Raw genomic sequence first — 13,437 nt, 5'->3', positions numbered from 1 at the left:
GTTAGGAAGAAACACCCACCTTCAAATTCTCAAGACCCAATGTCATTTTTAAGTAATTTTTTTTCTTTTTCTTTTTTTCCAATGTCATGTTTAGGGACAGGCCTTATTTCAACTAACTTTAATGAAAAAGCTAAATAGTATCCATTATTACCATATAAATGAACTTTAAAGTTATTTGCTATAGCTACAGTGAAAGAAATCAAGTTCATAAGAAGGTACACCATAGATTCTCCAACTGGGTTGTGTGGAATGATGTCTAATAAACCAAAGTGCAGGGGCAACAGAAGGATGCTTATACATTCTAGACAACCACATCACTTTTCATCTTCAAGGTCATGGTACCTTTAAAAAAAAAAAGGGTAGACCAGAGCAGCTCTTACTTGAGGAGAGCTAGCGCCATCTGCTGGAGAGTGAATTCAGAGCATAAGATGATATTCACTATCAGGATATATAAAAACTAGAGGCCCCGTGCCCGAAATTCGTGCACATGGGGGGCAGGGGGAAGCCCCTTCAGCCCAGCCTGCACCCTCTCACAGTCCGGGAGCCCTTGAGGGATGTCCAACTAACGGCTTGGGGAGCTGGCCTATGCCTGCAGTCAGACAATCTTAGCGCTGCCAAAGGGATAGGAGAGGCTCCCACCACTTGCTGTGCAACCAGTCGTGAGCCTGGCTTCTGGCTGAGCAGTGCTCCCCCTGTGGGAGTGCACTGACCTCCAGAGGGCAGCTCCTGTGTTGAGGTCTGCCCTCGGTGTGCTGATCAGTCAATTTGCATATTGGCTTTTTATTATCTAGGATGACTTAAATATGGGGGGAAAAATTAATCTCAAATTTTTACCTTCAAAATACTTTACATCACACAAATTTCAATTCACTATACATACCGAAATACAGTTCTAGTTCTCCACTATGATAGTAAAAAAAAACAACAAGTTAATGAATTTAAAACATACTAGTCTTTCATGATTTGACACCTTAATTACAGTTGATAATTAGGCTACTTATATCGATTTAAGAAATGGAAGAAAAGTTAGTTATGCTACGCCGCAGCCACCTGGCCCCTCATAGGTATTCTGAAGACCAACTATTGGCACAATACACTTTTGGAGTGCCTGCTTTCCCTTGTGATGAAGTATTTACAACTTTAACATCACAAGCTCTTCAAACTTGAGAGAGAGCAATATATAACTGACCATGTCCAAACAACAGATTCAGGTGGGAATATTCCTTCTCTGTCTAGAGTTTGTCCGTGTGATTTATTTATTTTATATATTTTTAAAATATATTTTATTGATTTTGTACAGAGAGGAAGGGAGAGAGATAGAGAGTTAGAAACATCGATGTTAGATAGACATCGATCAGCTGCCTCCTGCACACCCCCTACTGGGGATATGCCCGCAACCAAGGTACATGCCCTTGACCGGAATCGAACCCGGGACCCTTCAGTCCCCAAGCCAACGCTCTATCCATTGAGCCAAACCGGTCTTGGCTCCATGTGATTTATTAATAGTCATCCCAAATGCTGGCATCATGGGAAACTGTCTTTGAATTAATTTAAACGGGAGGCCGGTGTCAGGAGGGGACAGTTGTGCCAATAGTTGGTGTTCAGACATATTCTGATAACGCTGCTTTCTTTCAGCTTCAGAATGTCAACAAGGACCACCAAATTCACGATCGACAATGACACATCAAAACATACTGTGCAATTGGCACTGGTGAGAGCTTTATATGTATCTCACATGCGGAGTCAACATTTATTTTTAAATTGCCAGTGCACATTCTATGTACCTGCCGGTCGGTTAGTCACCTTTTATATATACAGATTATTGTTCATCTCTTACTGTGTCTGCCTAATTTATAAATTAAACTTTATCATAGATATAAATATATAAGAAAAAAAACAGTATACATAGGGCTTGGTGCTATCCCAGGTTCCATGCATCTACTGAGGTCTTGGAAATATCCTCCCCACATAAGGGTCAAGGCTCAAGACTGAAGGGACAAGGAGGCAGAAGAACCGCCTAGGTCCAGGGCTGAGAATTAGCGGCTGGGAGAGGGGAAGGCAGGCCCACGCCTCCTTCACCTTCACCTTCCTTCTCCCCACTCCATGCTCTCCAGCCCGGCTCACCCACCTCAGCACCCAGCACCCCTGGCCCCCCTTCCTGCACCCTCTGACACCCACTGCCCCACGCAGACTCCTGGGGACCACCAGCCCCCGCACCCAGGGCGGCCGCCGGGCCGGGCGCACTCCTCCGGGCCTCCCACGCCGCCCCACCTCCGTTCTCAGATGCCGGGACCCCAGCACCCCGCATCGCCCCCTCCAGCATCCCCGCGGACCCGACTCCCGCAGGCCCCGCCTTAGGTCCCCCCAGACTCCCGGCCCCGCGCCCCCCACTCCGCACCCCGCGGCCCAGGCCCGCAGCGCCCCAGGCTCCGGGCTCCCGGGCCCCACCCGCGGCCGCGGCCCGGCCGCCGCGCCCCTCCCCCACGCCCGCTCTGCGGCTGCGCGGGGCCGGCGGGGAGGGGGTCGCGCGGGGCCCGCGGAGCGGCGGCGGCGGCGGCGGCGCGGGACGTGGCCGCGGGCAGGCCCGGCGGGGACGGAGGACGCGGACATGTCTCGCTACACGAGGCCCCCCAACACCTCCCTGTTCGTCAGGAACGTCGCGGACGCCACCAGGTGAGGGGCGGCGGCCGCAGGTGGGGGCGCGGTGGGAGGAAAGGCGGGGGTGCGGCCGCGCCTCGGGGACTCGCGGGCCCGGCCCCGCGCGCTCCGTGGGCGCGGCCGCTGCTTCCCGGGCGGGGGAGCCCTTCCCGGGCGGGGGAGCCCGCGCCGCTCGGCGCCCCGCGGACCGCGCCTCCGCCCGCCCGGCCGCCCGGCGGTGCCCGTCCCTCCGGGGACCGCGGGCCGCCCCGCCCCGCCCCGCCGCCGGGCCTCCCGCTCCGGCCGAGCGGCGCCGCGCTGGGCCGCTTTGTGGCCGCGCCCGCCGCCCGGACGCGGGATGGGGACGCGGCGCCGGAGAACGCGCACCTGGGGCCCCGGCCCCTCCCGCAGGCTGTCTCCTGGCAGGGCTGCCGGTTAGGTTTCCTTCGTTGCTCCGTTTTGCACTGTACGCAGAGGATAACTCCCATAGTGAGATGTTTAGGGTTTTCCTTAAAGTTCTGAATGCGCTAGGAACCCCCGTTATGAAGGATTTGCATGGACTTCGCGGGTCCATTGTGGATGTTCTCGGTCTGCCCACCACCACCACCACCACCACCACCCCCTGAGAAGTCTGTCCACATGGTGCCCAAACGTAGGTCTTAACAAGTAACTTCTTCCTATAGGTAGCCCTTTCTCCTTCAGAGGAGCCCGAGGGGGTTTGCCCCCACCCCGGCCTCCATAGAGATGCCCCCTCAGAGGTGTTATCTTACTGCACAGAGGGGAAAGCGGAGCCCAGTTTAAATGCCTTACCCGGGCCTTCACAGACAGATACACGGAGTCCTCCACTCCAGAGCCATCTCTTGTCATCACAATTTACCTCTGAGGAGCAAATGTTAAGTGTTTTTAAATTTGATACCTACTTTTATTTTTTTAAATATATATTTATTTTATTGATTTTTTTTTTTTTACAGAGAGGAAGGGAGAGGGATAGAGAGTTATTAACATTGATGCTAGAGAAACATCGATCAGCTGCCTCCTTTGCACACTCTGCAATCCAACTTGGGACCCTTGAGTCCGCAGGCCAGCGCTCTATCCACTGAGCCAAACTGGTTAGGGACTTACTTTTATATATGTCACAACTGCAGACAGTGAGTTAATTTACCTTATTTGATCTCTAAAAGATGCCTGTGCTTACATTTCTTCTCTCAACCTGTTTATCAATTCATTACAGGGAAAACAAGCAACTTTTATAATTTGGATAAGGTAAAACACACACACAAAAACAAACAAGCAAACAAACAACAACAACAAAAACCCACCACAGTTAAACAGATTCCTTGAATACTGAATTTCTGTAGACACACACTTATCGAAGTCAATGCTTATCGTGTCTCCTCAGAGTGTGTGTCTACAGAAATTAGCGGTTTCCAATTCTAATGGCCACAGGGGCCAGCCAGGTAACAGGAATGAGTGAAGTTGTCAGGTTGTAAGACACAATAGGATGGTATGGACTGTACAGATGGAAACAAGATGTGCCATTTCCCGGGGACAGCTGCTGCTGCTAAGCTCCAGCTGATAACTAGTATATAGACTAGTAGAAACTGTATTAGAAAACTGTATCGGAGATTTTTTAAAAATTACTCTTCTACACAATAAGAAATTAGACTTGTTGCCATCTCTTCCTAATTTTCAAAAGAAGTCAGAAAGTTGTATTTTGTCTGTGTAAAATGCTCTGTTTCAAAATGGTAGCATTTATTACATTAAAGCATATGAAATTTGATTTTTTGTAGATTTAAAAGCTGTAAAATACTGCATTTGAGATCTTGCCTCCTGGCAATTGTCTTCAGTTTGGCAGAAGACAAGTTGTAAATGGAATTATTAAGAAACATGTATTATAGCCGAGACCGGTATGGCTCAATGGATAGAGCGTCGGCTTGGGGACTGAAGGGTCCTGGGTTCGATTCCAGTCAAGGGCATGTACCTTGGTTGCGGGCATATCCCCAGTAGGGGGTGTGCAAGAGGCAGCTGATCGATGACTCTCTCCCATCGATGTTTTTAACTCTATCTCTCTCCCTTCCTCTCTGTACAAAATCAATAAAATAAAATAAAAATAAAAATAAAAAATAAAAAGAAAGAAACATGTATTATACATCTATTGTGAAATAAATGTAAAAAACCTTATAAAATTAAAAAATAAAAGGTGTGAAATATTGTCAGTTTCATGTTTAAACAGGGTTTTTGGTTTGTTTTTTTTTACTGTTTAAACATTGTGCAGGCCAAATAAAACACATGTTACAGGTGACACCTGACCTGCAGGTGACATATGACCTCTAATCAAGATAATCAAGACTGATAATTGAGGTTTATTGATTTTCCTTTCCATTTTCACCACTTCTTAACTCTGCTACTGGGGGACAATCAAAATGTAGAAGGATTATATTAATGAAATAACAATTGTTAACATTTTTGAGTACTCGCTGTATTCCTGATGCTATACTAAACACTATCTATATTATCTTAATTAAATTTTCACAATATATATAATACATGTTTCTTAATAATTCCATTTTACAGATAAATTTAGGCTTAGATAGATTAAGTATCTTGCCTAACTAAGATTGCACAGCTGCTGAGTAGTGTTATGAAAGTAGAATCACACATGTAACCTATACTAATAGCTTTTTATACAAGGTGGCATATAGTGTGAATTAACTAGCAGTATGACATTAGACATTAAAATTAGCTTTAACATTTAGGATGCTTATAAAGAAAATCATTGGGGTAAATGTGAAAATAAAACAAACAGGTTTTAAAATGATGTATACTGTATGATTTTAATTACTTAAAAATGAGGAAAGGAGAAAATACATATAAAAAATGAACCTGGAAAGAAATCTATTTGCACGGTTTTTCTCTTTCCTATTTTCAAATTTTCTTTAGTAAAAGTGTTTATAACAAAGCCAAAATTTATTTAAAATGTTTCTTTGAAGTGGTCATTTAAATATGTGTGATAAAGGACAAGACATTAAGAGACACAATGGGTTAGCATAAAATTTGTTAGGAATGCAGTTGAACATAAGAACTAAAGAAAGACTTAAAAATATATTGGGTCGGCAACTAAGTAATTGCGGATTTTTTAAAAAAAGAATTTTTTCATGGAACTAAATAACTTTATTCTGTAATGTATTGCCCATTTTGATCAATGACCTTTTGCCATATTTCAGGCAGCATCATAATCCCACGTTCAAAAAACTTCTGGTTTTTATTAGCAAAAAACTGAATCAGGTACGATTTGACATCATCATCATTATTGAAATTTTTACCATTCAAGGAGTTTTGTAAAGATCGAAACAAAAAGTAATCAGATGGTGCAAGGTCAGGACTATATGGTGGATGTGGCAAAACATCCCAACCAAGCTCCATTAATTTTTGCCGAGTGACCAAAGATGTGTGTGGCCTTGCATTGTCATGATGGAATACAACACCTTTTCGATTTGTCAATTCGGGCCGCTTTTCTTCAACTGCATTGTTTAATTTCGTTAGTTGTTCAATGTAGATATCAGAATTGATCGTTCGGTTGGGTGGTAAGAGTTCAAAGTAGACAATTCCTTTGTAATCCCACCAAACTGATAACAAAACCTTCTTTTGATGAATATCAGCTTTTGATGTTGTTTGAGTTGGTTCACCTGGCCTGCTCCACGATCTTTTCCGCTTGATATTGTTGTAAACAACCCATTTTTCATCGCCAGTTATCAGTCGTTTTAAAAATGGATCATTTTCATTACGTTTCTTTAGCAAATTGCAGCTGCTAATGCGTTGCGTTAACTGTGATTCTTTCAGTTCGTGAGGAACCCATGTATCGAGTTTTTGAACATAGCTAAGTTGTTTTAAGTGATTTTCAATGCATGTATGTGATACATGAAGCTTCTCTGCAATCTCACGTGTTGTACTGTGACAGTCTGAATTGATTATTGCTTTGATTAGGGCGTCATCAACTTCAACTGGACGACCAGAGCGTTTTTCATCTTTGAGTGAAAAATCACCAGAACGAAATTTGGCAAACCAATTTTGACACTGCCGTTCTTTTAAGGCTTCGTCACCATAAACAGCACATAACTTTTTATGAGCTTGCGATGCGTTTTCCCTTTGCGGAAATAAAAAAGCAAAATATGACGAAAATGTTCCTTTTGATTTTCCATTTTTCAACGAACGCCAAACGAAAACTACAAAACAGATCAAAAAACTTTTTTTACTGATTAACAGCTGAATAGCCAACTATCAAATAACAAAATGTGTTTTACATTTGTACTACGTCTGCAAACTAAAAATTCAACTGAAGCCATATATGTGTGAAACCCGCAATTACTTAGCTGCCGACCCAATATTTTAGCCGAAACCGGTTTGGCTCAGTGGATAGAGCATCAGCCTGTGTACTGAAGGGTCCCAGGTTCGATTCCCGGTCAAGGGCATGTACCTTGGTTGCAGGCACGTCACCAGTTGGGGGTGTGCAGGAGGCAGCTAATCGATGTTTCTCTCTCATCGATGTTTCTAACTCTCTATCCCTCTCCCTTCCTCTCTGTGAAAAATCAATAAAATATATATTTTATATATATATATATTTTATGCTCGGCTCGCTTGGCTCAGTGGTTGAGCGTCGAGCTATGAACCAGGAGGTCAGGGTTCGGTTCCCAGTTAGGGCACATGCCTGGGTTGCAGGCTGGATCCCCAGTGCAGGGTGTGCAGGAGACAGCCAATCAATGATTCTCTCTCATCATTAATGTTTCTCTCTCTCTCTTCCTCTTCCTTCCTCTCTGAAATTAATAAAAATATAAAAAGAAAAAAAAAGCTCTACTTTCAGAGCAAACTTTTATGCTTTACAATTTTGTTACTTTTTTTTCACTACTAAAACAAGAGATGGATCAGGAAGAATATTAATTTTAATATCTTTGCTTTCTTATTGTGTAGAAGAGTAATTTTTAAAAAAATCTCCGATACAGTTTTCTAATGGAACAAAGTAATGTCCAAATCCCAAATAGAACATTCCCAGTTTGATGTAAAATATCATGTTAGGTTGGGAGGAATGATCAGTAGGTACCTCTCTTGGACATACTTAGTAGTATTCTTTGGTTACAGTGAATGAGACTATATTGATGTTAACATTGATGGTGATGTAAGAAAAAACATTAAAATTCAACCAGATTTCATGAATTCAACAAGTATCAGCAAACGAGGAATAAATGGGGACTTCCTCAGCCTATGTAAAAGTTATAGCTAACACCATATTAATGGTAAGCATTGAATGCTTTCTCACTGATACCAGAACAAGACAAGGATGCCCAGGCTCACAACCTCCCTTCAGCATTTTATTGCAGATCCTAACCATGCAGCAAGGCAAGAAAAATAAATAAAAGACATAAAAATTATAAAGGCAGAAGTAAAACCTGTCCCTATTCTTAGATGACATGTTTGTTTATATAAAACTATGGTAACTAATAATCAGTCTTAATAACATCAGGATGCAAGGTAAACTTAATAAAGTTCTATTTCTATATATTAACAACAAATAATTGAAAATAGTAAAATATTTTTTAAATTCCATTTATGTTAATGTCAAAAATATACTTAAGAATAATTTAACAACAAACCAAAATATTAAAACTTTGCACTGAGCCCTGGCTGGATAGCTCAGTTGGTTAGAAGATCGCCTCCATATGCCAACTTGCGGGTTCCATCCCGACAGAGCATGTACAAGAATCAACCAGTGAGCCCTGGCTGGGTGGCTCAGGTGGTTGGCACAATATCCAGGATACCAAAAGGTTACTGGTTCGATTCTCCATCAGGGCACATACCTAGGTTGGGTGTTCATCCCATCGGCACATAGGGAATCAAGTTCAAAACCCCTCCATGAGCCGAAGCCGGTTTGGCTCAGCGGTAGAGCGTCGGTCTGCGGACTGAAAGGTCCCAGGTTCGATTCCGGTCAGGGGCATGTACGTTGGTTGCGGGCACATCCCCGGTAAGGGGTGTGCAAGAGGCAGCTGGTCGATGTTTCTCTTTCATCGACGTTTCTAGCTCTCTATCTCTCTCCCTTCCTCTCTATAAAAAATCAATAAAATATATATATATATCTTTAAAAACAGTGTTAAAAAAAAAAACCCTCCATGAGGCAAATTAAAAAAACAAATTAGCCCTGGCCAGAGTTGCTCACTGGTTAGAGTGTCGGCCCATGTATCAAAGGGTCCCAGGTTCAATTTCCAGTTAAGGACATATACCTAGGTTGCAGATTCGGCCCGGATCAGGAAGTGTATAGGAAGCAAATAATCAATGTGTGTCTCACAGTGATCTCTCTCTCCCTCAATCTCTTTCTCTCCCTCCCGCTGCTATTCCTACCTTCCACTCTCTTAAAAAAAAAAAAAAAAAAAAAAAAAAAAAAAAAATCAATGGAAAAAATATCATCCCGGGAGGATTAACAACAACAAACAAACAACAAATCTTTCCACTGAAAACCAAACATATAGCCAAGAGAAATTAAAAAGACCAACATAAGTACTGGCTGATAGTTCAGTTGGTTAGAGCATCATCGCAGTATACCAAGGTTGTAGGTTCAAAACCCAGTCAAGGCACATACAAGAAGCAACCAGTGAATGCATAAATGAGTGGAACAACAAATTTATATTTTCTCTCTCTAAAAAATAAAATAAAAATAAATAAGAAGACCAACATAAATTGATAGATATACCATGTTCTTGGATTAGAACACAAAATACTGAGTTTTTAATTTTTCTCCCAAACTAATTATATTATAATTCAAAGCATTCCTGATCACAGGCTTTTTAAAATATAAAATCTCACAAGTTAATTCTGAAAGTGTAAGGATGTAGAATAGCCAGAGTCTTGAAAAAGGTTACTGAAACTGAAAGACTTATACTACTGACTTAAAGACTTACTGAGTGATACAGTAATCAAGAAAGTGTGATACTGGCCTAAGGATTTACAAGTAGATCAATAGAACGGAATAGAGAGTCCATAAGTAATCCTCACTTACAGAGTCAATTGATTTTGACAAAGGCATGAAAGCAATTTAGTAGAGAAAGGAAAGTCTTTTAAACAAATGATGCCATAATAACTGGATATCCATAAAAGGAAAAAATTAACTAACTTCTAGTTCACATCATAATTTGAGCTGGATTACCAGTTGAAGTGTAAAAGATGAAATTATAAAGGGCCAGCTATGGCCTAGTAGTTGAGGGCTGATCCATTCGTCAGGAGTTTGTTGGTTTAATTCCTTGCCAGGGCGCATGTTGGGGTTGCAGGCTCGATCCCCAGTGAGGGGCATGCAGGAGGCAGCCAATCGATTCTTTTTCATCATTGATGTTTCTTTTTTAAAAAAAATTTATTTATTTAATTTTGTTTGTTTTAACTTTTTATTAAAATGCTTAGGACACAGATTGACTTTCTTTTGTAAATGACTGTTTTACTTTTCCTGAAATAAGACCTATCTGCACTCTGATAAAACAGAATGAAAAGTCTCAATTCATGGGAGTTCCTGCACATAGCTCAGATCCTCACTGTTAGGAGACAAGCTCCTCACAGCTGCTTCTTTCTGCTGTTACTATAGGAACAATGTGGATTTGAGGTCATCATTGATGTTTCTATCTCTTTATCCCTTTCCCTTCCTCTCTGAACTCAATAAAAATATCTAATAAAAGAGTAATATACAGATTGATCATCACTCCAACACACAAGCTGGCTGCCCCCATGTGGTCAAAGTTCCTGCCCCCATGTGGACACATGATGGCCACCACAAGATGGCCAGCAGGGGAGGGCAGTTGGAAAGCACCAGGTCTGCAAGGGAGGGCAGTTGGAGGTGATCAACCCTGCAGGGGAGGGCAGTTAGGGGTGGCCAGGCCGACCGAGGTGGGAAGTTGGGGGCAAACAGGCTGGCAGGGGAGCAGTTAGACATCAATCAGGCTGGCAGGGGAGTGGTTAGGGAGTGATCAGGAAGGCAGGCAGGCGAGAAGTTTGGAGCCAGCAGTCCTGGATTGAGAGGGATGTCCGACTGCCCTTTAGACCCTATCCTGGTGGGATCAGGTCTAAACGGGCAGTTTAACATTCCTCGAGGTGTCCCAGATTGGAGAGGGTGCAGGCTGGGCTGAAGGACACCCCGCATCCCGTGCATGAATTTTGTGCACTGGGCCTCTAGTATTTTATAAAAATAAAAGCCATGTTTTGTGCCCATAGCTTGATGCTGAATTTCTTAAGATTTCCATAAGGAGCCCTGGCTGGTTTTGCTCAGTGGATAGTGTCAGTCTGTGACTCAAGGGTCCTGGGTTCAATTCTAGTCAGGGGCATATGTCTGGGTTGCGGGCTCAGTCCCCAGTGAGGGGTGTGCAAGAGGCAGCTGATCAATGATTCGCTCATCATTGACGTTTCTATCTCTTTCTTTCCCTTCCTCTCTGAAATCAATAAAAAAATCTATTTAAAAAACAAAACAAAAACTAAAGCAGAGTAACCTAAACATTAAAAAAAAAAAAAAAATACGCAGTATTGGTTAGCTCAGAGTGTTGTCCTGATATGTGAAGGTTATGGGTTCAATCTCTGGTCAGGGCACATACAAGAATTAACCAGTGAATGCATAAATAAGTGTACTGACAAATCAATGTTTCTTTCTCTCTCCAATCAATCAATGAATTAAAAAAAAATTTTTTTTAAAGAGAGAAAAAGAAAAAAGAACACACACTAGTGTCAAACTGTGGGAGTTTGATTCCAGTTCTGTCTGTCACTTGCTGGTTCAGTGACCATAAGTGAGTTAATCTATCTGTGCCCTCATCTGTAAACAGCCATGGAGTTGTGAGAATTAAGTGGTGTTAAGGCAAGCAGAAACTAGCATATAGATGTACCATAACTGTCACATATCAATGCTAAGTATTTTGTCTCTTCAGTTAAATTGTAGCTCTATGAAGACAAATATGCTATGTATTTCTTCGGTATCTCCTCTTTAATATCTGTCACAGTAAAAGGCATATAAAAGGCTCAAAATTACTTGTCAAATTTGAGAATATAGTAGTTATTTTGCTTTATGCTTAATGTAAAAATACCCATTTTTCTTTAAAATCTGAGAAATGATTTTAGGACTTCTTTAAATATATATTTTGATTGATTTCAGAAAGGAAGTGAGAGGGAGAGAGAGATAGAAACATCAATGAAAGAGAGTCATTGATTGCTGCCTCCTGCACGCCCCACACTGGGGATCAAGCCTGCAATCCCAGGCCTGTGCCCTGACTGGGAATTGAACCGTGACCTCCTGGTTCATAGGTTGATATTCTACCACTGTTTAGTGGCCAGGCGATTTTAGGACTTTTTTAAATTTTAATTCTTGTGCTCTGAAAGCAAGATCTAACATAAATATGAAATTCTAATGAAGCTCATAAGTATGTTCTTACTGAAATAGTTAATAGTTAGGACTGTTTATATGACCATTGAAAAATCTTGTGATAGGAATAACTTTGGGGTAGATGTGGGTCATTGTTTCTCCAACCTGAGTAGGCATGACAGCCACCTGGAGTGCTTGTAAAAATACAGATTTCTAACCTCTAATCCAGATTTCTTGAATCAGAATCTCTGAAAGTGAGGCCCGAGAATTTTTCTTCTTTTTCCCCCCCCTTTCATTTGTGAACCCTGGGTGAGTCTTCTGAGAGATATTTTTAGGTAACGCTAGTACAGATGATGTACTTTCTTTTGAGGGTTTCAACTGGATTTCTGTAGGCATGATATTTTAATCCAGCTACTTATATTTCTTTGCCTTATTTCTAAAACAATTCAGGCCTGAGGACTTGCGTCGTGAGTTTGGTCGGTATGGCCCTATAGTAGACGTTTACATCCCACTTGACTTCTACACCCGCCGCCCAAGAGGATTTGCTTATGTTCAATATCCTTTATTTTACTGTGTGCATTTGAATATACTGCATACATGTGCATATTACATATATGTATTCAGGAGCATATGTTATGAGATTAATATTGCCTAATTAAATGTGTTTATTTCTTTATCTCAGAAAATCTAAAGCAGTCCACAGTAGCTGGCAAGAGCCCCCCAGTTTGAACCAACCTGTTAGCTAGAATCCGAGCATAAACCGAGCAGGCGAGACAAAAGGCACCTAAAGTTCAAGCATCAAGGAGTAAAGAGGGAGGGTGGACACAGAGATAAAGACCTGGAAGAGGGAAGTCTTTATCAAGCAAAAGACAAAGCCAACACCAGGTTGAGACTTCGGCTTTCCTACATTTACTCAGAGTTCCAGAGTCAAAGCCAAGTCTGATTTTGTTGGTTCTTCGTCTCTTATAAAGTCCATCTTGCAAGCCTTAAAGAGTAAAGGTCAAGGTTCAAGATCAAGTGACATTGAGGTAATTGCCAAAGTCTCATACTGTATTGCATTTCTTGGCTTTTTCTGTTTTCTATTAAAAAAAAAAAATTAAACCAGTGAATAACCTCCTAAAATACAACTATTCATTTTATATAGCTTATTTCTATTTTAGTTAGGTTTAATATATAATTTACATAGATAAGGGAGTTTAGTGGGTTATTACAAATCAATATATGTAATTCCATATATGTACAGATTACTTCTTTGTTCTTATACCCCAAATAATAAAAGTATAAAGATATTTTAAAGCAATAGGTTCAAAGCTAAATATCATTTTTAAAGAACTAAATCAGTTTTGAAAATGTGTTTTAGCTCAGTTATGTGTGTGCATTTTGCTTATAAGTAATTGCTCTAAAGTATCATAATTAAAAAGCTTTTTGCT

The 13,437-nt window shown here is 41.6% G+C and overlaps 1 protein-coding gene across 6 annotated transcripts in view; it reads left to right on the top strand.

Annotated features, from left to right (window-relative positions):
• Positions 1–13,437, top strand: part of SRSF12 (serine and arginine rich splicing factor 12) — a 140,226-nt gene that overhangs the window by 110,713 nt on the left and 16,076 nt on the right. For 2 of the 6 annotated variants that reach the window (XM_084890454.1, XM_084890453.1), the window contains exons 1-2: positions 2,545–2,673; positions 12,690–13,035. Coding sequence is in view for 2 of the 6 variants with exons in the window: in XM_084890452.1 (XP_084746578.1) it covers positions 2,609–2,673; positions 12,458–12,564 (172 nt within the window). In the remaining 4 variants the exon portion in view is untranslated. Of the gene's footprint in view, positions 1–2,425; positions 2,674–12,457; positions 12,565–12,689; positions 13,036–13,437 lie in introns of those variants that run through there. The other 4 variants (XM_084890452.1, XM_084890451.1, XM_084890456.1 and 1 more) reach the window with 4 other exon arrangements.

This window comes from Pipistrellus hanaki (assembly GCF_964339955.1).
Source record: "Pipistrellus hanaki genome assembly, chromosome: 7".
NCBI lineage: Eukaryota > Metazoa > Chordata > Mammalia > Chiroptera > Vespertilionidae > Pipistrellus > Pipistrellus hanaki.
This window is presented reverse-complemented; position numbering and strand designations above follow the sequence as displayed.